We start from the raw sequence: 27,328 nt of genomic DNA, 5'->3' as shown, positions 1-27,328 counted from the left end.
GATATGTATCAATTAATGTTACGTAACTTTAAATTTGTTTTCAAACGAATTAAATATCAAACAGCTACATGTAACTAATGGTCTCCAAAAATGATGTTTATCAATCTAGCTGTCATATCCATTGACCATTATTTAAAACTCATTTCACTTCTTGTTTCCAAATTATGCAATTTAAATTAGATTTCACCTGCGCAACAATAATAACCGTATATAAAATCCTTAAATTTATTTCACTTGTTTGAAAATGGAAAACTTTCATTGTATAGCAATTCTCTTGCTACTCGTCCTTAGTGTTACAGAATCCAAACCTGTAAAGCAAGATTCACCAAAAGGTAAAGTTACATGTATTTTATGAACATATATTTCGGTGCTATGATTTTTTTCTTTCCATTACCTTTTTTCTTTCTCTAGTTTCAGTCCTTTCTTCTTTCCATCCTTCCTTTTTTTAATTATTTGTTTATTTTTCCATCCATATTTTTCACTTATTTATATAGGATATGTCTAATAGTTACCGTAATTCTTTGAGAACAGTATTGGCGCAACAAGAAGAAATCAGTTTCGCTGCAGAATATCGAAAACCAGTCGAATTGGTCCCAAACTTTAAGAATGTCCTGATTTAATTTTTTTATTTTTATTATATTTTTATCGCTCATTTTATAGATCTTAGTAGATTTGTAGTAGAAAAGAGTACTTTTGTATAATTGACAATGCCATGTAAAAGAACACTAAGATTACAGAATGTTGATCTCTGTCCAAGGTTTCCAAGGGGTTCAGAAGACAATTGTTCTTTATGTAAGTTTTTGTTACAAATGGTATTACAAACTAACTTCTGTGATATATTAATTGTACTTAGGTTCTCATTCCATTTAGAGATAAATTTATCATCTTGAAATTGTTCTTGACGTTCAGAAAAAAAATCTGTAAAAAGGATTCCTTTATTTTGTTTTTCGTAACTTTATCCAGACATTGAAGCTTTTTTTTTTTTTTAGTTGGGAAACATTAAATACAAAATACAGGGAACTCGATTTAAGGAGAGAGAAAAAAGATTTGTTCATCATCATTCCCTTTCTTTGTCTTATACATTATTAACATTTATTTCATTGATCCTTTTTTGCATCATTGTTACGAAATTGACAAGATAACAAAGATACATTAATTTGTTTTTATCCAGCAACATCGTCAATTATAATTTTACAGGCAGTCGACCTCGTAGCCTTTTAGATCTTCTAGAGGAATATCTCAATCAACGAAAGTTTGTTTCACCTGATCAACCTCAGCCAAATAAATTTGAAGAAAAGGTAATTTTCAATTAATATAACTTAATACTAAGTAAAGTTAAAGGGTTCACACTTTTATATACCCAATTTAACTAAACGTAAATTATATATAAATATCCGTATATGAATTTTTAATACGTATTAATACGTATTACCTAAAACCAATAGTATAGTTTTTAAAGATATTTTACTTTTGATACAACACTCCCTTAAGTTTGAAAGATTATATTTTTAGTTATGTTTGTTGGTTTGCCTGTATATACGAAAGATATACCAGGTACGAGTAGTTATGAAACGTAGGGTTTTTATTTATCTATTTATCTTTTTTTTTTTTTTTTTTTTTTTTTTTTTTTTTTTTTGAAGTTGAGAAGAAAAAAAACATTTTAAGGCGAACAATAGATATATTTTTATTAATTGTTTGCAACATATATCAAAGAAGTAAGATATAAAGCATTCACTGAAAAGTAGAAAAATCATATGTTGTAACACTTGAGTTGATAAAACATTACCAGCAATAAAGAGGACAAAGATTCTTTATCGCAGAAATAGAAATGTTTGAGATTTTTTTCTCGAGTTTGTAATGTCGCTTTTATTTCACCCTTGATGCACTATCGGATTAATACATTTATGTTCGCAATTATATTCACTGAAAAAAAAAAATTCTTACAACAATTTCCTTTTACGTTATTGATGGAAATCAGATAAAATTACAGGTCACCTTAGTATAGAAAAACAATTTTGATGTGACATGTGTATTTAGATTATAGAACATCATCCTTGACCTAGAAGCATAGATACCAATGGAAAAAAAATCTAATAAGACCAATCAGCGAATCTCTGTACGACTAATTTTGTTAAGTAAGAATTTTGGTCCAAGAGCGTTTGACTCTATTTTTTAAAGTCAATCTTAATTTAAATTATTTATTTATCTATTTATTTGTTTGTTTGTTTTTTTTTAATTGTTTACTACATTTTAATCATCACTTATGTGACTACTTGTTATTTAAAACCTTTAAATTTATCTCCTTGTAGTCAAAACCACATCATTAACTGGCTGACTTTTAAAGTGGTCATAATTCAAAGGGATCCCCTTTCTTCACGTAGGATGTGCGGAATTTAAAGGTCATGACACTTTTTTCAACAAGTTATTACTATAATCATCAAAAGTTCACCATATTATTTTTTTCGGGAAGTAACAATTTTCTTTTTTTAAATTTCTCCTTCACCATGTTTTTTTTTTAATCTAATTAAAATGCTGTACATAACCGGTTTCAGCACAGTTTCTTTATCTTAATATGGTTCAGTTGACTGTAAAGTCTAGTTTGGCAACATATTTAAAATGTAGCAAAAATTTCCCTTGACTTCATTCAAGGAAATCAGATAAAATAACTATTAACTGCATTATAGAAAATCAATTTTGATGTTAAATGTAAGTTTTAGATTAAAAACCATTATCATTGACCTGGAAGCATAGATGTCTACGGGGAAAAAAATTTAATAGGTTTTTACTTTATTTTTTAGAGTCAATCTTAATTTGAAAAAAAAAAAATAAATTGTTTACCATATTGTCACCATCATTTATGTTACTACTCATTATCATAAAGCCTTTTAAGCCAAAACCACATCTTTAATGGGGCTGACTTTAAAAATCATGGTCATAATTCCAAGGGACCCCGTTTCCTCACGTAGGAAGTGCAGAATTTAAAGGTCAGGACACTTTTTTCAACAGAAAAAAAAATTATCCCCAGAGGGAAAAGATGATGATCGATTCCGTAGCGGTATAATTTCAAATGCGAATTTCAGTTTTGAAATTTATTACTTTTATTTTCCTTCAATTTATAATTCTCATATACGGCATTACATTATAACAACTTTTACTCCAATGATATTTGAAATGTACGGAATCACATTTAGGACCTATCAAAAATGTTTTTGAATTCGATATAACGAATCGTTGAATTTGTTACAACGAATTTGATTCGTTATAACAATTTCTTTGAATTCGTTATAACGAATTTAATCTCTTAAAACAAATTGATTGAATTCGTTATAGCAAATTCAAAAAAAAAAATGTTACGACAAATTATTTTTTTTTTATTCGGTTGAAAGAATTCAAGAATTTGTTATAACAAATTAAATTTGTTTAAACAAAATGTAAAATTTGTTTAAACAAATTGTAAAATTTGTTTATACAAATTCTAAAATTTGTTATAACGAATTAAATTCGTTTTATCAAATTGAACAATAGGATCCTATATAAAAATATATATGAATTCGAAATAACGATTTGTCGAATCCGTTTTTACGAATTTAATTTGTTATAACAAGTTTTAGAATTCGTTATAACAAATTTTATTCGTTATAATAAAATTTTGAATTAGATATAACGAATTCAACAAATCTGTTATAACAGATTGAATTTGTTATACCGAATTGAAAGAAATAGTTATATCGAATTAATTCGTTTTAACAAATTCGACAATTCGTTATATCCAATTCAAAAAATATTTTTGATAGGTCCTAAATGGGCTTCCGTAGAAATGGTAACTTTAGTATTAAAATCTTTTTAAATAACTCGTTCATATTAAGATAAGTTTTGCATGACCTGTAAAGAAACTAATGTACATCAAGCTTCACGTATTAGTTGGTGCAGTTACTGATATATAGTGCAAGCAATCTATTAGAGATATCTCTAATAGACTATAATTACGCCAGTGATTTGGACATGAACTGATTTTTTTGACAAACATATCCATGTAACAAAAGCAAAGTTGATCTTTCAAATCATACAAAACTTTCTAACTGAGCTGTTTGTACATATTGAAAATGAAAATTTGTTTTGAAATGAATAAAATATTTTTACCTTATCCCAGCTCTCTACCGGAAAGGTACTAAAACAATGCCGTATGTGTTAAAAACAGATAAAAGAAATGAATATTAACAATGTCAAAGATTGTTTACTACAGAAATAGAAATGTTTGAGATTTTTTTTTTCTACTTTGTAATATCGCTTTTATTTCACTCTTGATTGCATTATAGGACTAATACATTATATTTATTGAATAAAAAATTAGTTATCTAGCAAAAATTTCCCTTGACTTCATTCAAGGAAATCAGATAAAATAACCATTCAATGCATTTAGGAAAATCAATTTTAGTGTACGTTTTATATAATAAAACATCATCCTTGACTTGGAAGCATAGATGCCTACGGAAAAATTCTAATGAGACCAATCAGCAAATTTCTGTATGGTTAATTTTGTTAAGTAAGAATTTGAGTCCACGGCGTTTACTTTATTTTTTTAAAGTCAATCTTAATTCTTAAAAAAAATAAATTGTTTACCACATTATCACCATCATTTATGTGTCTGCTCATTATTATAAAGCCTTTTAAATCTTCTTGTAACCAAAACCACGTCTGTAATGGGCTGACTTTTAAAGTGGTCATAATTCCAGTGGATCCCATTTCTTCAAGAAAGATGTGCAGAACTAAAAGGTCAGGAAACTTTTCAACAGGCCAAAAAAAAATATCTTCAGAGAGAAAAGATAATTGACGATCGATTCCGTAGCGGTATAATTTCAATTGCGAATTTCAGTTTTGAAATTTATTACTTTTCTTTTCCCTCAGTTTATAATTCTCATATCCTGCATTTATTACCACGTTTCCGGCATTGATATTGAAATGGAAATTTTTAGTATTGAAATGAATACCTCATTCATATCAAGATAATAAGATTTGCATGACCTGTTAAGAAACTAATGTACATCAAGTGACATATATTTGTTGGTGCAGTTCAAGCAATCTATGAGAGATAACTCTAATAGACTAAAATATTAGCGCCAGTGATTTGGACATGGTTATATATATATATATATATATATATATATATATATATATATATATATATATATATATATATATATATATATATATATATATATATTGACGAATAATAAAAGCAAAGTTGATCTTTCAAAACATACAAAACTTTCTAACAGTGCTGTTTGTACATAATGAAAATAAAAATTCTTGAAATGGGGAGGGGCAGTTCGGGGTCGGGGATGGGCGTGTGGCAGGGACCACACCAAAAATATGATTTATTTAATCTTATGTGGTTTTTTTGGATACAAAAGCTCCCCCCCCCCCCGGGCCTCCCTCCAAATCCGCCAGTGCTTTCTCTTAAACTTGTACACGTGTTTGTAATAGGCTGTATAAAGTAACATAATGGATGTGAATTTAGAATATATAGTTTCAGATATTTGTGTGTACATTAATTCCATTTCTCTGTTGTATGCAGATTATATTACCAGAGTTATGTTTAAATTTTAAGTGTGTCAAAGTAAAATTACAGACTGAAAATAAAATGCAACATAGTCATAGTTATGCAACGCAAATGTTCTTAAAGCAGCGAAGCCAAATTAATGGTCAGCGTTGACACTGCTTTTCGGCAAGAAATTGATGCCTTGTGATCGAAATATCGACATTTTTATTATATGTTAATGTAAGTTGCGTCCTATAAACGTTCAATGTAAAGTACAGTCACTTTACGATTTATAAAGTTGTTTGAAACTAAGATGACTAATGAAACAGTCTACACTGCAATTATCTCTATCCCTCAATCAGACCAATTTTGATTTACGGAATATTCTAATGTTTTTATTTATAAATTCCCATTAGGATGAATCTACTATGGCCTACGCCACTCGTACTACACATCCCTCATGATTTGGATTTATGTTTTACCTGTTTTTCCCTAAATGAATGATCAGATAGAAGATAATTATAGAACGTCCATATTTATGATCTATGAATACATATATTTAGCTCATCTTGAATAGAATGTTCTGTAAAACCTTTTGTTACTCAGGAATAAGAGTTTATAGCTTATACTTTTATCTTTAAAAATGATTTGATAGGAGTGTTGGTTCATTTGAAAATAACCTACCGATACATATAAGAAATGTTACAAGAATGCATGTAAAAATAAAAATAGTTAACTCAAAAAAAAAAAAATTACAAAATTTGAAAATGTTCAAAAAAGATTAAAAATTTTGGAAGTTACAACATTCATTACTCGAAGTTGATATCTTTCAAGTTATATTCATCTAAGAGGAGGGAGAAATTATCATCAGAGGAGGTTTTTTAATTCTTCTTAGTTTAGCATTTTAGGTCGCTATTTAAAATCCTGATATGTATCAATTAATGTTACGTAACTTTAAATTTGATGTCTAACGACTTAAATATCAAAGAACTATCCAATGATCTCAAAAAATGTTTATCAATCTAGCTGTCATATCCATTGACCATTATTTAAAACTCATTTCACTTTTTCTTATTTCCAAATTATGCAATTTAAATCAGATAACACCTACGCAACAATAAAAGCCGTATATAAAATCCTTCAAAGTATTTCACTTGTTTGAAAATGGAAAACTGTAATTGTTTCATTACAATTTTCTTGCTACTCGTTCTTAGTGTTGCAGAATCCAAACCTGTAATGCAAGATTCATCAGAAGGTAATATAACATGTATTTTATGAACATATATTTCGGTGGTATCATTTTTTTTTTATCTCCTTTACCTTTTTTTAACTTTCTCTAGTTTCAGTCCTTTCTTCTTTCCATCCTTCTTTCTTTTAATCATTTGTTCCTTTTTCCATTCATATTTTTCAGTTAATTATATAGGATATGTCTAATAGTTACCGTAATAGTTACCGAAATTGTTCTTGACGTTCAGACCAAAATTTGTGAAAAGGGTTCCTTGATTTTGTCTTTCGTAACTTTATCCAGACATTGAAGCTTTTTTTTTTTTAGTTGGGAAACATTAAATACAAAATACAGGGAACTCGATTTAAGGAGAGAGAAAAAAGATTTGTTCCTCATCATTCCCTTTCTTTGTCTTTTTGTCAATACATTTATTTCATTGATCCTTTTTTGCATCATTGTTCCGAAATTGACACGATAACACAAATACATTATTTTAATTGTTTTTATCCAGCAACATCGTAATTATAATTTTACAGGCAGTCGACTTCGTAGCCTTTTAGATCTTCTCGAAGAATATCTCAATCAACGAAAGTTTGTTTCATGTGATAAACATAAGCAAGATAAATTTGAAAAAAAGGTAATTTTCAATTAATATAACTTAATACTAAGTACAGCTAAAGGGTTCACACTTCCATATACCCAATTTAACTAAATGCCATTCACAACCGTAAATTATATATAAATATCCGTATATGAATTATTAATACGTATTACCTAGAAACAATAGTATAGTTTTTAAAGATATTTTACTTTAAATACAACACTCCACTAAGTTTGAAAGATTATATTTTAAGCTATGTTTGTTGGTTTGCCTGTATATACGAAAGATATACAAGGTACGTGTAGTTATGAAAAGTAGGGTTATATATATATATATATATATATATATATATATATATATATATATATATATATATATATATATATATATATATATATATATATATATATATATATATTTTCTTTTCTTTTCTTTTTTTTTTTTTTTTCTTTTTTTTTTTTTTTTTTTTGAAGTTGAGAAAAAAATAACATTTAAAGGCGAACAATAGATATGTTTTTATCAATTGTTTGCAACATATATCAACGACGTCATCCTCAAATTCCAAGGCAGATTCGAGGAGGACGACCCTTGTATTAATAATGTGGCATTTACAGCTGGATCATCCAATGAGAGATGCAGATGCGGATTATTTTTTTTTTTATTTTCAGTAATAGACCCTATATTAAGTAAATTGAGAAAGTGATTTTGAAAAAGTAAAACTATAGATCACTATAGTTAAATGTAGACACCAAAGAATATGAACATTTTCACTTAAGTAAATCGAGGTTTTTACTACAGGAAATCGAAATGTTTGTTTTTTTCCTACGAATTTAAAATTACATGTTTACATCTCATTTTCACAAATTTTTAAATGTAAACTTTTCAAACTTAAGGGAATTCAAACTTGTACAGTGAAACATCTCATAACTAGTCTCCTACCAGATTAGACCAAATGGATGAATTAAACTGCAGATTAACCTGCAGTTTAGATAATACTAAAATTTTGATATGAAACTCATGTGTGTACTTTTTATTTCAAAGATTGCAGTTATCTGCTCTACATGTAGTCAATAAAAGGATTATTTTGATTTCTTAAATTCTATGTCCGCGCAACGTATCGTTTATTGACATCCCCTTAACGTAAGATTGCAAACCTAAGTATATTTAATCAAATTGTATTTTAAATGCTATATCGTATAGTTTACCCCTATTCTTGCAGGGTAGAATTTGTGCAGAAGATGAAAATAACGCTGAGAGACAAACCATTCATATTGATGGCCTAGATAAAAAGGTTGTACAGCAAATACAATTACGTTTTGTTTTGTTTTTTTTTAATATGTTAGATGTACAATAATTTAAATTCTGTTAAGTTGAATCATTTGATTTAGGAATATCTGGCGGGACATTGCAATGCAAACATCTTTCGAAAAATTTCATTGGTTTAGAGAATAAAATATAGTAAGTTAATTGAGTGATCTCATTTTGCTTTAAGATAATAAGATAAAGTTTCAGTGTTTAAATTGAGCGATAAATAGACCTTTTTATCTATCCTAGAATATCAACAGACAGAACACATCTCATTTTTTGTTAATTTTTATCTGCATAAAACATAAATCCATGGTAATGCTTGATCAGCCTAATTATGAATTGACTTTTTCAATCAATGCACGGTAAAGAATGTTGAGTTAAATTATGTCTAGTTATTAAAATTACATTCGACCTATTCCATAACAAATCTAAAAATATATTTCCTGTTGGCCATTAAAATAACACTCTTAAATTATGTAAAAAGTCAACCTTTAACAAACCACTGAGATTCCTTAAACCCTTTATTCTGAAAAAGAAAATAGTCAAATAAAGCCATAAAATTGGCATCTCTGCTTAAAATTTGTTTTTGTCGATCATGAATGGAATTGCCACATCTGATTTACTTTAAATCTGATGAATGATAACATTTTTCTTTCATCTTAAATATATATAATGACAAGTATCTTGTGCTATTTAAAGCCCGGAGACCTGTGCATCAATAAGAAACAAGAACATGACGATGAATTAGATATCCCTCCACCAAAGCTGGACATCAAAGAGGTGAGATACCAGTACTTTAATAAGTACTTTTAACATAATCCTTCACCAAGACCCATATATTTTCCTACTCATCACTAGAAATCTAAATTCTCTGACCAACATTAGACTTGCTTTTACTATATTTTTATTAATAAATGTGTGTTAATGTATTTCCCACCTTCTTTTCCTGTAAATTCGATTGTCTGTGTGCCAGATATCGCAGAAGATGTTAAAACTATTTCAAATAAATTTCAAGAAAAGATGTACATGTACATTGGAATGATAAAGAAGAGATTGAGTTTCAAGCTCAAGAATCTGATGCGTTTCTCTCTCTCTCTCTCTTTTTTTTTTTTCTATAGATATAATTATGAGTCTACTGAAATGTGGGTTCTTTAATTATGTTTTTGCGAAATTAAATGTGCAAGTGACTGTTTCTCGAATATTTGGACTTTGAATAGGATGATTACATTCATGAGAATTAAAGTTATGTTGCTTGATTTTTGACAGCTTTCAGATCGACAGATCAGAAATTTTGGAATTTCTTCAACAACATTATGGGAAAACAATGTTGTACCATTCATCATCGATGAAAAAAGTTTCGGTGAGTCCTGTGTACTTTTTTCACATGAAACTAAATCATTTTCTCGAACCTTTTACTTTGAAACATATGATGTGGTGTATATAAAAAAAAAGACATAAGCTCAAAACTACTGTGTCATTTGTCGTGACCAGTGGCCGAGCCCTCTTTAAACGTTGTATATGTTCAATCGTTTAATATTTGTTTGTACTAAGTAACACTTTCTGTATTGAGATATATGCTGTTTTATGTTGAGAATTAGATAAAGCCGTTAGTCTTATACAGAAAAATGATATTATATTTTCCAAACAACATTTTAGATAAAAGTAGACAAGGTTTTGCCAAAGGTCAACGTGTCCAAAAATTTATTTTTACAATACACTAGCTCCAAAACTATGTGGTTTATAAAGTTCAAACTTTTACAGTTCATGAATATATCATTGATTAACAGATAGAAAGTATCATTTGATAACAAATACTTAAAGAAAGTATTTATCTAGAAAAAAATCTTTTTAAAAAATGCATATATTTTTTAAAAAAATACACCTAATTTATTCCGTACTTTTAGTGAAAGCCATCATTGCAGAAACAATATATGTTTATCAATGAAAGGCAAGTTGGACTTCGATAGCCTCTGGAAAGTTGTTTTTACCTGTTTATTTTGTCCAAATGCTAAGATTTGAAACCGAGAGTACATTGCAAATGGCGGATTTTATAGGGGTCTTGTCTTTACACATGTCATGCTTTCAATAACAGCTTTTCAGTGACCATTCACGTCCAACTTGCCCTTCATTGATAAACATATATTATTTCTTCAATGATGGTTTTCACTAGAAGTACAGAATTAAGCAGGTGCATTTTTTTAATATGCAATTTTTTTAAATTGTTTTTTCTCAAAAAATATATATATTTTTAAATATTTGTTTTTAAGTGATACTTTTTATCTGTTAATCAATGATATATTTATTAACTGTAAAAGTTTTAACTTTATACTTCACATAGTTTTGGAGCTGTTGTAAAAATAAATTTATGGGCATGTTGACCTTTGGTAAAACCTTAACTTTACTGTTTTAAGTTCAGGACTGAATAAAGCCGTTAGTCTTAAATTAGGAACTGCTTGTTATATTTTCCAAGCAACATATTTTAGATAAAGTAGTTAACCTTACTGTTCTAAGTTCAGGACTATATATATATAAAGCCGTTAGTCTTATTTAAGGAACAGCCTGTAATATGTGTTATATAAAGTGGCTTAACTTAATTGTCTTAGGTTCAGGACAAGACAAAGCCGTTAGACTTATACAGAGAACTTCTTTTAATATTTTCAAAACAAAATGCGTTAGATAAGCTGTTAACCTTACTTTTTTAGGTTCAGGGCTGAATAAAGCCGTTAGTCTTATACAGAGAACTGCCTATAATATTTCACAAACAACATGTGTGACATGGAGAATGAAAACTCCTACAGATAAATACTTCATTAAATTCATCGGAAATATTGGAGGGTAATATAGCTTGTTTTTTATTTTGAATGCATCTATTTATATCTATTCAAGAATCATTCATTCATTTGACAAACTCTGTTTCCGAATAGTTAATTTTTCATTTGAATATAAAGTTTATCCTCTTTTACCCTTGGCTTTCCAAACCTCAAGGAACAACATTTTACTCCACTTTTGTATTCATGTCCTATTCCCAGATTTAGTTTTTCATGGGGTTATATTTCACTAAGCCTATCCTGAATTCTGGTTTGATCTAAAAGTAAACGTACCGGTAGGTATAGGTGTTACACTTTTTAGTATATTGATGCTTAGTTGTCTTTTTAGTATTCTTTTTACGATTAACATTTTTTTGGCTCCGCGTCAGTCAAAGAGTTTAAATTACATTAATGTATGTTATAATTCATACACGTTTTGGTAAGGTTATTAATGTTTCTTTGCAATATCTCCTAAGATACATAATTTTTTTTTTCACAAAAAAAGAAGAAAATTGCAAGTGAATATGTTCGAAGAAACATATGCATTATATTTTGTTTGGTTTTGGTGATTAGTGCATGATGTAAGTCCAATAACACGATATCATTGGTAGACAATTCAAGTATGTTTAAATCTCTATCTCTCTCTCTCTCTGGTTAGTTGCATGTTATGCTTGGAATATCTTAAAAGAGAAGTAGCTAACTAAAGTTTTCAATAAGGAAACCCTAACAAAGAAAAAAACGAAATTGTTAAAACAATGAGAAAAATAAGACAATATCATGGAGACTGTTTGTTTTATGACTATGCATAAATTAAATTCTTAATATACAGTAATGACTAATAGATACATGTGTAACACTGAAAATGATTAAATGTATTTAGATGGTATCAAAGAAGAAATTAATATTATTTCCTGTAAAATCAAACTGCATTGTTTAGAAAAAGACACTGATGGCTAACTAACAACTTGACTTTATGATAAATCTGATGACGTCAACTTTTCTAAATATTATTTACTTATTTATGTAGCAATATACCATTATCACCTGCACATGGGGTTTATGTCTCCCAGTTAATTCGTTACGCAGGAGCATGTTCTTCGTACAAAATTTCTTTAATGAGGCAGATTACTGACAACTAGCTGATACGACATTTTTAACAATCTCGTTTAAAGTTAACATTTGCAAATTGTATGGTTGTTACAATCACCGTGTTTGGAAATGCATTCTGTCGTAGGTCGAGTGTTGACTCACATCTTTCATACAAATTTCTTGGACTTTTGAGCATGATGGCTGTTCTTTTTTCATTTCATTAGAATAATTTGAAAATGCAGTATTCAAATAATTCATCACTTTTCTTTTTTAATTTGATACACTATTGAAAGTGTTTGCTTATTTTTCAAAAACGTAATTAGCTGCTGGTCATATCCTGGAAATAGAAGAATAGAAGGCACTGGACAAATATTAGCCCTGGATGATAGATGTTTGGACGTAAGTGGTTAATTTGTTCTTCTTCCCGATATCAAATAGTGTTTTATATGTGCACACATATCTAATACTAACAGGAAACAGATTTTCATTACTAAAAAAGATTTGCCGATGTGCGAGAGGTGATAATTAACTCATTCATAAGAAGTTTCTCCAGTGGTAATGAGGGAGATATATTAAAAAGACATCATTTTAAAATGTTCATATTCAGCAATGATTGTTCTTAAATTTGAACCCACAGAGAATATTTATGTTCATTTCCTGTTAGTAAACTATCACCATGACAGAAAAAAGTCGTTTTGGTGAACACAAATCGTTCTCCTTTCTAAAGCTTTTCTCTGAAATTGAAATATATTCTATATAGGAATACACCGTCTTACATGAAATGTACCATGCCTTGGGTGGGATACATGAACAACAGAGGGATCGAAGGAAATACTTTGTGAAGATCAATTGGGAAAACATCTATACTCCCTACACTGACCAGTTTGCCCTCTTCCTACATACTAACAACACAGAAAGCTATGATTACAGGTCCATTCTGCAATACCATTTACATGTAAATGTTTTTATCCTTATAGACGTTAAAGACCTCCTTAATATATGAAATACTGTATAATACTTTATTGATTTTGCAATATAGGATTAAAAAGTGAAACACATGCACATTATTGTATTTAAAAATTGTCAAAATTTTGCAAATGCTCAAAAATAGATTTCAAATGCTTCTGCCTGTGACTTGTGAAAGTCACATTTTTTTTCTTTTTTTTTTTTTTTTATGAAACTTTCAAATAGGAGGTCCTCTTCTTGCAATGTAGTTGACCAAAATTTGGCACGTTGCCTATATAAATGGTTACGTTTCGATAAGTCTTGATATGTGTAAAAAGAACTTTTGCTGAAATGTTAAATTTCGTTAAAATCATTCAATCATATCTTTTTTATTTTTTTTTTCTTCAAAATTTCAGGGTGTAAATGTAATTTTTATCCTGTTGTTTGTATCTTACAGACTGGATCAGCAAATTTCAAACCAACGATGTCCATAATTGACGAAGACCTGGGATATCTGATTACTAACAGCAAATACACGTTGTCCTTTTACGACATTGCTGAGATCAATCAAGCATACAATTGTCCAAAAGGTCAATTAACTAAACTCAATATATCATAGGTATTTTCTCCGTGTAACGCTGATTATATTGGTCTAGTTTTCTGTGCTATTTTGGGAATCACAAGAAACAGGTACTGTGAGCAATGATCTAACAAAATGATACCACAGCTCTCATATGAGTATTATGGCAAAGTTTATTTTTCCAATAGTAACACCCAAATACCTGTTCAATCAAAACATAAAATAAGAGGTGCACAATGCACTGTGTAATGAAATGTAAAGGTTCGGTGAAAGTTTCTTTTGATTGTATTCAGCGGTATAAAATGAGTTGCAGAGATGTATATACCCCAACTATTATAAAACGAATGACAATGTCCGTGATTTGCTACGAGGAACACCAAATATGTGTCCGATAGAAATGCAAAATAGGATTTGCACAATGGCACTATATAATAAAACTTCTTTGAAAGTATCATTGAATTTTATTCAGCTGTGTAGATGTGTAGGGGGAGTTGTGGATAGGAGATGGTTTACCTCCCAGTGTAACGGATATACAGACGTACATCCCTGTCATTCTAACCCCCCCTCTCTCTCTCACACATACATGCACATTTCTTTACGGGTGGGGGTGTAAAAAATCGTTAACGAATGTATGTTAAATAAAAAAGTTTCCTAAATAAAGTGATCAATCATATCTTTCCAATTTAGAGCACGCAAAAAATTTCAAAAATTTTAAATGATGCCATTTCACTTTAAATTCGTGATATTTGCATTTTTGTTAAAGAATTAGTGAGATACATCAGTGAGCCACATTTCACTTCCATAAAAGTGACCGCTGTGTGTTTTTAACGTATTCTGAATTATTCAAAATATATGAATTCACATATGTGTGTTGATAAAAACAGTGGCATCATTAATTCACAATTGTGCTAATAACTCTTTGACCTGCGTAAAACACTACATTTCGAATGTTCTAGAATAGGTACATGTACTTGTAGAGTAGTGAGCAATGTGAGTATTGGTTCTTCTGTACAGTTATGTTATTTTGTTTCCAAAAATGTGTTTCTTGTGTAATTCTGGGAAGATCTGTGTAAGATTTATTCTTTAAAGATATGAATATGCGTTAAAAATCATATTTCTTCTGAGCAAAAAAAAAAAAAAAAATAAATTGCTCATCCAATTAATTTCAATTTAGAAGCAGTTTACGATGATTCCATCATATTAATATACTTCATATTTATTAACAGCAGACTGCACTTTATTCTGTCAGAACCACGGATTCAGAATTCAGCCTGTAGACCAGCGGACATGTTCTTGTCATTGCCCTTCAGGGTTAAAGGGCACAACTTGCGAAGAGCTTGACACTGACGAAGGTGAAATATTCATTGCAAGGGCATATGTCTGTATATCTGTATATAATATTTAGCTTGCCTTTTAACTAGTTGTTAAAATAGTTGTTGATTAATTAACTAATTAATTGGTTATTAGTTTAATTAATTGTTTGAAATCTTTTTTGTTTCTCCTGTAAACCATTGCACTTTCTATTTCCTTATGAAAGGCTTGTCCAAACACTTCTGAGCATAGTATTTGTCTTGCTGTCGAAATTAGCTATAATAGTTCAAGTAAACTAAGAGTAAATAATTGAAATACTCTTTTCCCCAGCTTTACTAAAATTTGTTGTTTTTTTTTTTTAAGATATGACTACAATCCAGTTAAACTGCATTTCTCTATGCTGTATTTAACATGTACAAAATTATTAATGACTTCTCATTTAACAACTAAACACACTTCAAATGAAATCTCGTCACGTTTTATCATGTCGGCCAATATTGTGAGGCTGAATATCAGATTTGGTTTCTACAAAATGAAGATATAAACATTTAATTTGAAAGCTAAAGTGCATTTATATGCATTGTGGTTTGTTTACCTCAGAGTGTTCATGCATCAAAAAATGATAATCCTTATTCTTCCGATTTGGAATAAAGTATAAGATAAAAAACAGTCAATCTAAAAGCAGAAATATCCAAATACTATGCATTTCAGTATATATTGGTCCGTGCCTTTATACCTAAGTAAGTAAGTTTCATTGTCCATTTAAAATTTTGATAGGTAATGTGGGTTTCTTGGCTTCAATATTTTTTTTTAAATTTTGCTTTGTATATTTTCCTTCTGATCTAGACTGTGGTAAAACTGTAACCCTAAGGAATGGAGAATCCCAGGAAATTAAAATGTCATCATATACTTCCGGGAAAATGTGTACATGGTTAATAAAGGTAAGCTCAGTATCCTAGTAAATCGAGGTCAGTTTACTCTTAAAGCTAAGGTCAATTTCTTTGTAAAGATAAGATCAATATTCAAATAAAAGTAAAATCAATATTTAAGTAAGGATAAAATAAGTATCCTAGTAAATGTTAAATAAATATTCTAGTAAAGGTAAGATCAGTTCCTTGTATAGGTGACGTTAGTATCATAGTAAAGCTAAGTATCCTAGTAAAGGTGATCATACAGTTAACTCGGAAAGGTAGGGTCAATATCCTTTTTAGATGACGTTACATTGTAATAAAGGTAAGATTAATATCCTAGTAAAGGTAAGGTCAGTATCCATTTTAGATGACGTTACATTGCAGTATCATATTAAAGGTAAAATCAATATCCTAGTTAAGGTAATATCCATATCTAGTGAAAATAAAATCAATATTCTAGTAAAGGTAACGTCAATATCCTAGTAATTGTACGGTAAAAATTCTAGTGAAAGTTAGTTCCATCTTCTATTAAAGTAAGATGAATATCTCAGGAAATTCAAGGCCATTATCCTCACTATTGGACGATTTGTATCCTAGAAAGGGTAACGTTAATATCTTAATCAAATCAACGTTGATATCTAAGCAAGCGTCACATAAATATTCAATTAAATATAGGATCAATATCTTATTTAAGGTAGGAACTATACACTCCTAAAGGCAAAATCACAAAGGGGCTTAGACACAGATTTGAAGTTAAATTTTCTCAAATTTTCTATATAATATAATGACCTATATGTTGATAAATCATTTCACGCCGAAGTATAATAAAAACATGTTCGGAAACTTCTTTTATCTTCAAATATTAAAACAACAAATTTCGATACTCCTTTGATTGACACAAATCCTTGCACTTTCACGAAGTAAACATTATCCTTAATACTTAAGAAAAGTAGAAATTTTGTTGTGTATTAATGCAAAATATTAAAACTATAATCCAGAAAATTCTGAGTAGAAATGTGAGAAACCAAACAAATTCACCATTATTGCCATTCCGTGCTCAGTGATTTGTACTGAGTTTAACATATTGAATACACCCGGTAGAACATAAACCTTTAACAATAATAGACTCGTGTCCTGTTTACGAAAACAGATGATTAACGTGATGTAAAGAGGAATGTCATTGTCACTGATTTCTAAGAATATTCGTGTAAGATCAATTCAATTAACTGGTTTTATTTTTTGAATAAAAATAGAATTTAAAATGTAAACAATGCAAGTGTGTCTAGGCTCCTTTAAGGTAATTTAAGTATTGTAGTAAAGTTGAGTACAGTGTCATTATCAATATGCTACTTAATGTTAGATTAGTATATCTCCTTAAAGGTAAGATTAGTTACCTAAGAAAGGTAAAGCAATATCCTTATTGTTTCTGATTTTGTGTGTAAAAACTGGCTTTGGTAGCCAAAAAATTAGTTGACGCACTCCTAACGTTAATTGAAGACAGGTTTATTATGTTCTTATGAAATATATATTGTAATCCAATAGTATTGAACTGTTCCCTATCTTAATGAGACCTTTTTTGTCATATTTCAGGCTGAATCAAATTCTCTAATCAAAGCCATCATCACATTCATTGATCTTCCCTACAGCGCAAGGAAGGAGTGCTACCATTGGCTGGAAATCCGTGATTACCTCATCGGAGATCCAGGAAAAGAGTATTTTGACACTTAGATCAATATATATATATCAACATTTAAAAAAAAATTATCTAAAGTCATTAAGCTAAAAGTATTTACCAATTTTATAATAAAAAAGTGCTTATTAGCTGGTTGTGTATGCATGTTTTTTTTTCTTTTCTTTTTTATATCCCGTATTGAAGATTAAGGGGTACTTAGTTTTGCCCTGTCCGTCCATCTGTCTGTCGGTCTGTTTGTCTCTTTATCCGCAAAAACTTTAACATTGCCCATAACTTTTGATTGGTTGGAGCTATGGCTTTCATATTTTATATGTATATTATTTTTTTTTACAAGATCTTTCTTTGGATACCATTATATTTCACCTTCTCACCTTGACCTTGGAGTTTGACCCAGTTTTCCAAAATGTTACCGAACTTTAACTTTGGCCATAACTTTTAAACAATTGATGCTTGGGCTTTCATGCTTCACATGTGTAATCCTTGTGAGAAGAAATTCCTTTGGTTACAAACAACTTTGGTCCTTTGACCTTGACCTTGTAATTTGACCTACTTTTGAAAAACTTTAACCTTGGTCATAACGTTTGAACGGTTGGTGAAAGAGCTTTCATACTTCAAATTTGTTATCCCTGTGATGAGGCCTTCCCTTGGATACCATCATATTTGATCTTTTGACTTTGATCTTGGAGTTTGACCTAATCTTTAAAAACATTAATCTTGGCCATTGCTTTAAATGGTTGGTGCTATGGCTTTCGTACTTCGCTTTTGTGTTCCTTGTGACAAGGCATTTCTTTGGATTCTAACAACTTTGACCCTTTGACCATAACCTTGGTGTTTGACCTAATTTTGGAAAATTTTAACCTTGGCCATAACTTTTGAACAGTTGGTGCTAGGGGCTTTCGTATTTCACATATGTATTTCTTGTGAGAATGCCTTTCCTTAGGCACCGTTAATTTTGACCATTTGACCTTGACCTTGATGTTGTACTTACTTTTGAAAAACTTTAACCTTTTCCATATCTATTCAATGGTTGCTGCTAGGGTTTTCATATTTCACAGGTATATTTCCCGAGATAAGACCTTACTTGGACACCAACATATTTGATTTGCATTTGAGAAAGTTTAACCTTCTCTATAAGTTGCCATACGGGGGCATCATTGTTTCACAAACACATTTCGTTTTTTTTGAAACTTAGGTTAAAAAGTTCACCGTCACAATATAAAAGATCTTTGGAAAAACTTTTAATTATTGTTTACATTTTTTTTATTTTATATAAAAGGCTTTGTGGAAATTCTACAACCCCTAAAACCTACACACAGATGAACATTGGAGAGTCTTCACCTTTCATGATTAGGTTCAACAGTAGGAGGAACCGCACTCCAGGAAAAGGTTTTACCATCAGAGTACATGCCTTCCAATCAGGTTGGGATATTCTACGTCATTTTTAACACTCTTCGACTAGTCGAAAAATTTTATAATACCTTGGTGATTTATAAAAGTAAAATACAATTTTTTTTTTCCTGGATGCGTATATATATCTATTTCATTGATCTCAGGATTTTCCCCAATTATAGTTATAGAAAAAAGTAATTAATTTTATATATCTTAAAAGATCTTGATTGTTTTAAACAGGATGTATGAGCTCCCCTTGTAAGACTGGGTCCTCTTGTTCAGACAATGGGGACGGATCTTACACGTGTTCTTGTCACAATGGCGTGTCAGGAACTAACTGTGATGAATTTGGAGGTAAATTAAACAATCGTAATTGTGAACACGTATAATTATTATATAATAGTGTTATTATTTGGATGTACTATGCCGAAATAGTAGTCAGGGTTCGACACATGGTACACGAGCCGGACGCGAGTGCACTATGTGTCAAACCCTGACTACTATTTCGGCATAGTACATCCAAATAATAACACTATTATAATTATTATGCTGACTGTTGTTTGTATACAACAGTTTAATTAAATTCTCAATCCCAAACCTGTTTGCAGACGTTAAATCTAAATGAAAATTTTCTTAAACATTCTTTAATCAGGCGTTATATCAATAGCGTTTTAATGACTCCGAAGTACCAGTTCATGCTGCGTTGCAATTTTGGTTACTAATAATTTCGATTATTTTTTAGAGAATTTTTCTTTAAGATCCTTGTCAATAATATCAGTCTTTTAGAAATGATATTCATTTATTTCTTGTTTTGTGTCAAATGTATAAAAACTACGTTTATATACTTGAAATTACACTCCGTAAAGTAGCGGTGTGTGTGGCGTAATCGGTAACGCGTTAGACTGATGTTCTCGAGATCGTAAGGTCGATCCCCAGCGTGGGTGCTAAATACAATCTCTAGAAAAGACAGTCGTGCATTTTTTCGGCATAGTATGCCTACGCTATATAAATCATTAGAACACTATGCGAAAGTAGTTGGGTATTGATAATATAGAGACAAACTGACAGGAAGCATAATAATACCCAATATAGTTATCTTGTAGACACCATTGCTTTAGTAAGTAGTATACTGCTAGCATGTCAATATTTTAACTGCAAAATAAAAATGTATCGACCATAGTTGCAATTAGGTTTTTTCTGATATATTGTTTTTAAAAATTAAATAAGATCAATAATGCAATTGCTATTCAAATAATGAACACTCATAGAAAATAGTAACATTATAATGAGCATGCGAAAGAAGAAGAACCGACCATACTGTGTTGAGGGAACAGAACATCTTTCACTTTAGGGAAATAAAAGTGCATTTATCTAAAACACACAATAATGAATAGTTATCTTATTAACAGCATTGTCTCACAATTTCTGTGATTTTGAGGACGATTTTGGGACGTGTGTATTTGACCAGGATACATCTGGGACATCAGACATTCTTTGGAGCTTCAATACGGTACTCGATTCTATGTCCATTACATGTGTAAATGAATAAATAAATGAGAAAAGTTTTTAAAAATTGGGTAATTTCAACATATATACATGTTTAATGGTGTGACAATAAACGTCATTATGACATAAATCATTTTTTAAAAAAAAAAACCTCTTTATGAATATTCCAGAGACTTTGTGGAAAGAAAGATCAATGTTTACAGGGTACTGGCTTCCAATATCTAACCATGTCGCCATCTCTAGACAAGGTTCCATTTAACCTTGGATCGAAGGCAATCATTACAACGACTGTAAGGTTTACAGGTAAATTACAGTTTATAGTCAAATCCTGTAAAATATCAGTCTTTTGAGATTTGTTTCTTCAATGATGATACTACAAGTATTGTAAAATTAATATAATGACAAGTTGGCGAGTTCAACTTTAACAAAGAACTACTTTTATTCAAATGACTGTTAATATTCATACGCAGGAAATATTAGTTTTTGAGTCGACAATTCCGGACAGATTACTACAATAATATTAATTTATTGTATTTTAGTATTATATTTATATATAATTATATTATTAGTTTAATGTCTCATTAACTACCAAGAATTATTAATTACTAGCTTATGAAACAAAACAATTTAAAAAATGTTAGATAGTTTCAATATTAATTATTCAGCAACTATCAATAATTACTGACATTAATTAACATTTCTAGCTTATGACCGATGTCTTTATTTCGATTATGCTGCTCTCAATCCTGAAGATGGACAATTTCCTACACAATTGAACGTTTATGTTGAGGGGAAAGACATCCCGAGTACAAACGTGAAAAATATTAAAATAAATACAACTCAAGAATGGCAGACTACAAGCGTATCCATTAAATCCGTTCAGGACTTAAAGGTAATGTTCATTTCCTGGATACATACTTATTTACATAAAGACAACAATAGATAGTTTTCCATCAAAGCGATTAAACAAGAGTCATTTCCCGTTGGTTGCCATTTTGTAAGTCAACATGCTAAGATTCCTTCATTATTCAACCAAGTTAAACTTGTAATACTGGGAACTTAGGTGTAGATAGCATCGTTTTCTTAACATTGTTTTCTTACTTGCTTTTGCTGAAACACTGTTTTTCTTACTGTCTTTTGTTTAATTATTCTTCAATTCAAAATTTCAATATTGTAAAGAATTTTCCCCATATATATCAGTCATGTGTGTTTAAAATTGGTTGCTCAAAGAGAAAAAATCACCACTTGGACCAACAGGATCTTGATCAAGGGGAATAACTCGGAGGAAAATGCGTCATAGGAAAAAAATATTTAACCGGTACTATTCACCAGGTCCCTGTTTTATTTTTTTATTTCAAACAATATGTACTACTTGTGGAAACTAAAAAAAAATTTCTCAACTTCAAGTACTATAATTCAGACTTGGCGATAATACTAAATGTTTATTTCTTGTATTGTTCACAAGAGAAGTTAGGATTAAATTGCTTTATGAATAATCTTTAGTTTTCAGTAAAGGTTAAAATATTTTTTATGGTGCAGAGTTTTATAAAGTGTATATAGTAAGGATTATAATATTTTTTACGAGTTGCGAAACAGAAATGTTATTACAAAACTATATTTTTTTCAAACGATACCTTTGATATCTTTTGATAGTATGTTTTCATCTCTCTCTCTCTCTCTCTCTCTCTCTCTCTCTCTCTCTCTCTCTCTCTCTCTCTCGTGGTATTGTCTAGATTTTTAATATTAACTTTTAATACATTATGTATATATGTTAAAGGAAATTCATTTTATAGATAAGCATTGAGGGCATATTTGGAGACACATTCCTCGCTATGGACAACATATTTCTGCGACCTGGTCTATGTACGTATTTTGTTCAAAGCACGAATATGAAGGAGTTTGTAATTTAGGCCGTGTCGTTAGACTGTTTTTCTTCAAGACTTTAGACAATGTGCAGAACAACGAGGAGGAAATTATGTGCTTTGAGACAGGAACGAATAAATGTAATTTTGCCACGAACCTAGCAATTAATACAAATGTTTGCATGAGGTTTGCGTTGAATAGAGTTTGAATAGCTTGATCTTTAGACTATTCAATAGGCAGTAATTCTAGTATTTAGGAATGAGTCTTTTTTTAGTTTGTTTAGATTCGATTTTTTTTACTTATTTTTGGCTCACATGAGCCAAAGCCTCTGTTGTTTGACGTTGTCGTTGTTGAAAACTTTTCACATTTTCGATTTTATCTCAAAAACCAAAGAGCCAAGTTCAACCACAGCTGCTACAAATCAGTCTCTGGTAAAAGAGACTCAAATTTCCTCAATACATTTATTAAAATAAGACTGGAATCACTTCAGATTTATTTTTCTTTTTTCTCATCAGAATTGAAGGCATAAAATATATTTGAAATCTGTCCTACCATGTGAATTGATAAGGCGTCATATTGTTGGACACTTGTTTATAGATCCCTAAAGACTGGACCTTTTGCAGGTTCTGGTACAGCAATAAAGACTGCATGTTCCAGCAATCCTTGTCGAAATGGAGGCAGATGTGTGAATTCTCCCTTTAGATCAAAGCCTTACAGATGTTTATGTCAGCCAGGATACCCCGGGTTAAACTGTGAAGGTTTATAAAATCACTAACAAGTTTTCTATGGTTCCATTAATATTGAATAGGTCGTGGCTGAAATGTGTCGTAAATATCTATCTTTCATAAAGGGGTCTTACCTGAAATGTTGCGATGATATCTATCTTTCATGAATAGGTCGCACATGTCGATTTGAGGTCGATGATGATCCAGCTTGTTTTCTCAACACTAGGGATTCCACTTCCTTCTGGTTTCGAAGAAAGGTAAGGCAGACCAAAGCTGAAACTAAAGTAAATTTGAGTTTTCCAAAAGGTAAAGAAGGTAAGAAATTTATATAGAAGATATCAAAAGCTACTATAGACAAATTAAATTTAATAAATAAATGTTCGCCATCATGAAGTGTTAAAAAGTCTGATGTAATTTCAAAATCTAAATATTTAAAATTTGCCCCCTATAGAACACTTTATTTTTTATCCTATTTTATGTAAAAATATGCATTTGTGGATACACATACCATTAAATTATGAGTTTATCAAATTTATATAGCATTGAAAATATATGTGGTAAGATAAAAATTGGAATAACAATTTTAAGTCATCTATAACTTGTTTTTTTTTTTTTTTTTTTTTTTTTTTTTTTTTTTTTTTTTCTTAAATTTGTTATGAAGGAAATAAATGCAGTACTATATTCAAGGTTTAAATGATTATTTTTATGTCTTTCTAGGTATGACTATTATTAGAGTTAACTCATAATTACTAAAAGTAGATAGCAAATAGACGAAAATCAGTATGTGTCGTCTGTATATTCCAATTACATTCTTTTATATGCTTTGAGACATACCTCAGTCCGAAATTGCTTTTTACAATTGAGGGAAGTACACTGTACATAAACTTATATTTGATACTATTCTATAAACTACACAAAGCGGGGAATCGAAGAACTAAGGCAATCATTTTGAGAGTGCAATTCGATTTGAAGTAAAAATGGTTATATGATTAAAACCAATTAGATAAATAGATTAAAAAAAAAAAAGCCATGGGTCATGAACTAATAAATATTATGTAACTTCTGTCTAGTAGAACTTCGCTTCTGAAAATACCTGTAGATTAAAATATATAAGAAATCCAAGAATGGCGTGTCAGAAATGCTTAAGTCTTGTCAGTAAGCTTTAAAAATGCAGACTTTGTGGAAAGGAAGTTAAAAAGCCGAAAGTGAAGAAATATATAAAGAAGAAATATAAGATTTCCTCTTTTAAAACCTTATCTACATGTACCTAGATGATCTATTTCTATCAGCTTCCATTCGTCGATGTAAAACCTGTTAAATGTGTAAATTTTGCGTAATATTGATACATTTCCTTTTTCTGAGATGGAAAAAACTTCGAAATTTCATTGAAAATGACAGTTTAAGATATGATTTTTCATTGATTTTGCCTAAATATTATGTCCTGATAAACCATATTTTACCTAGCTATATTTGTAAAGGATCGATAAAAAATCGATTGCATTCATCATAAAAAATAGATTTCTTTTTTCTTCAAAAAAAAAAAAGAATAAGGGTAATTAAATTCTCTTTTCATTTATTGTCAACAAGTCATTAATGTTTTAAAGAATGGCATTGGAGAAATTTAAGATTGTTTTCCCTTATGTATATAAAGTTATAGCTGTCACCTAAAATATACTAATACATGTATTATGCATTTTAGATTATTAATACTGCTATCATTAAAACTAACTTTTGAAAAGGTCTAATGGGGTACATTTTTACAGGTTATACATGAAAAATTTCCTTGTGTCACTTAAAAATTCCATATTGCGATAAAAATCTTTCCTCAATTGACAAAAAAAAAACATTTTATTTTAGTTTGCTTAGAATTTTCTTCCTAATCCATAAAAACTGCCATCAATTAAATTCAAAGTGTAGCATAAATAGATTCAAATTAATTGGAAAGAAAGAACATGTAGAGCTATATTCGAATAATGGGTCTAGATAATCGTAGCTTTATCCAAAGTTTTGATATAGAAAATTATGGATTGTTGTTTTAAAAAAAAAAGAAGTTCAGATCATCTTTACATTTAATTTGAAATGATTTAATTTAAAATTAGTTTGATTAGTTAGTATGTACACAAAATGTAATGAAAAATGATGAAGTGCTTAATCCCATCCCCATTCCCCTGTTCGGATTATGTGTTTTTTTTTCTTTTGTTTAGAAAAGATTACTGTGTCTGAGATGTTTTTCTTAGAATGTAAGGAACCCACCCTGAGCATGTCTAGGGAAAATTACTGTATCGCCATTTTATATCTGAAATGCGCCTTAGTTTCATTGTCAGGTAGGATTGGATCATATCAAGCAAAAACTCATGATTTTTGTTTCTTTCAGGGACAAACACCTTCCAAAGGGACGGGTCCATCTGCTGCCTTTGAGGGTCAGTTTTATTTTTATTTTGAGGCAACAAATCGCACAGAGGGAGATCGCTATGGTTTTACTGACAAAGGAATACTGTTTAAAAGTACGTATCTGCATTATGAATGGAATACTAGTTAAGCTAAGAAGGGAATCACATGCGTTTGAAAAGATTTTTTTTTCTTGACTTGAACTTCAATTAATTTCTTTCCGCGTGTAGCTAAAAGTTTTGTCAGATTATTTTTGACAAAGAACGATGAAAATATGCAAATAATGAATGTCTATTTATTAAAATTTGTATTTGATAGGAGTAATCTATGAGAAATTCATACATATTTTTCTTAAAACAAAACAAATATCTCGTATTTTCCTGTTTTCTTGTAAAAGTCATTTGCAACTTAGAAAAATGGATCTGTTTTGTTTTTTTCGTTTTTTTTTTATAAGACAACACATACTGCTTGCTGTTTTATCTCAATATGAATGGGCGTGATATGGGGAGATTTTCAGTCTACACAACCAAATATAATATCATCAGTGAACAGATTGTCTCCATAGGTAGAGATCTAGGAAACGGATGGTATATAATTAGCGTGAATATTCAATTGGAACCGGAAACTCATGTAAGTTTTGTTATTTATCATCTCTACAATACGTTATAGAAGTATAATCGGATGACGTCTATGGATTCAAATATGTTTCATAGTAGACTATTATATCAACCTTTGGATTTAAATTCTCAAACTTTTGTTGTTTAAGATTGTCATTGAGGCAACAAGAGGGAGCTCCGATCTGAGTGACATTGCAATAGACGACGTCACACTTATGCCCCATCCATGTGTGTCTTATTGAAAGAATAAAAGAGAGCATTGTTTGCTGTTTCGCAAAAGGGTATCTTAACATCCAGGAAACTAAGTTTTTAAAAACTTTTTGATTTATTTCCCCGCTTTGGAAGATGTATATAAATTAACGATTAATATAACAGTTACTGTGTTTGTTAGTGTTTGCGTACGTTTCGATGAATTGAAAATAAAATAGAACAAAAATAGAATGCCATAATTTTCGTAGTATTTTCTTTTAACAAGCATCTTGGTAACTGTGGGATACCAATAGTGCACATACAGAGAATACAGAGAAATGATTGTACTGTATGTCATAAAAGTTTAAATGCCAAGTTTATAAAATGATATAGTTTTCCTATGCACGTTTCTAATACATATTTAAATAATGTAAATAAAAATCTGAACAAATATTGAACAAAAATGAGAAAAATGTGTACATGGAACATGGGATCTACATGTACGAGTACAGGAACACGAAATTATTACAATCGAAAAGAAAAAAAAAAACCTTTTCTTTTTTTTTTTTTTTTTTTTTTTTTTTTTTTTGGTAATTGACTTGAAAAAATGGTGCATTTTAAATGGAAATAAATACCTTTTTA

General features: G+C 29.9%; 1 protein-coding gene across 1 annotated transcript; it reads left to right on the top strand.

The window, feature by feature from the left end:
* Positions 1–244: 244 nt before the first annotated feature.
* Positions 245–26,937, top strand: LOC133197926 (uncharacterized). The gene is made up of 23 exons (XM_061334102.1): positions 245–332; positions 1,198–1,298; positions 8,585–8,656; positions 9,373–9,453; positions 9,940–10,033; positions 11,376–11,508; positions 12,893–12,968; positions 13,330–13,524; positions 13,972–14,104; positions 15,321–15,446; positions 16,252–16,346; positions 17,907–18,028; positions 19,286–19,428; positions 19,639–19,752; positions 20,808–20,908; positions 21,075–21,207; positions 21,609–21,796; positions 22,698–22,767; positions 23,391–23,525; positions 23,664–23,749; positions 25,867–25,996; positions 26,335–26,510; positions 26,647–26,937. The coding sequence occupies exons 1-23, from the start codon at positions 245–247 to the stop codon at positions 26,737–26,739; spliced, it is 2,685 nt and encodes an 894-aa protein (XP_061190086.1). The 3' UTR covers positions 26,740–26,937.
* Positions 26,938–27,328: the final 391 nt, after the last annotated feature.

Source organism: Saccostrea echinata, unplaced genomic scaffold (genome assembly GCF_033153115.1).
Source record: "Saccostrea echinata isolate AGI-Se365-2 ecotype Australia unplaced genomic scaffold, CSIRO_AGI_Sech_v1 ptg000032l, whole genome shotgun sequence".
NCBI classification, from domain to species: domain Eukaryota; kingdom Metazoa; phylum Mollusca; class Bivalvia; order Ostreida; family Ostreidae; genus Saccostrea; species Saccostrea echinata.
This window is presented reverse-complemented; position numbering and strand designations above follow the sequence as displayed.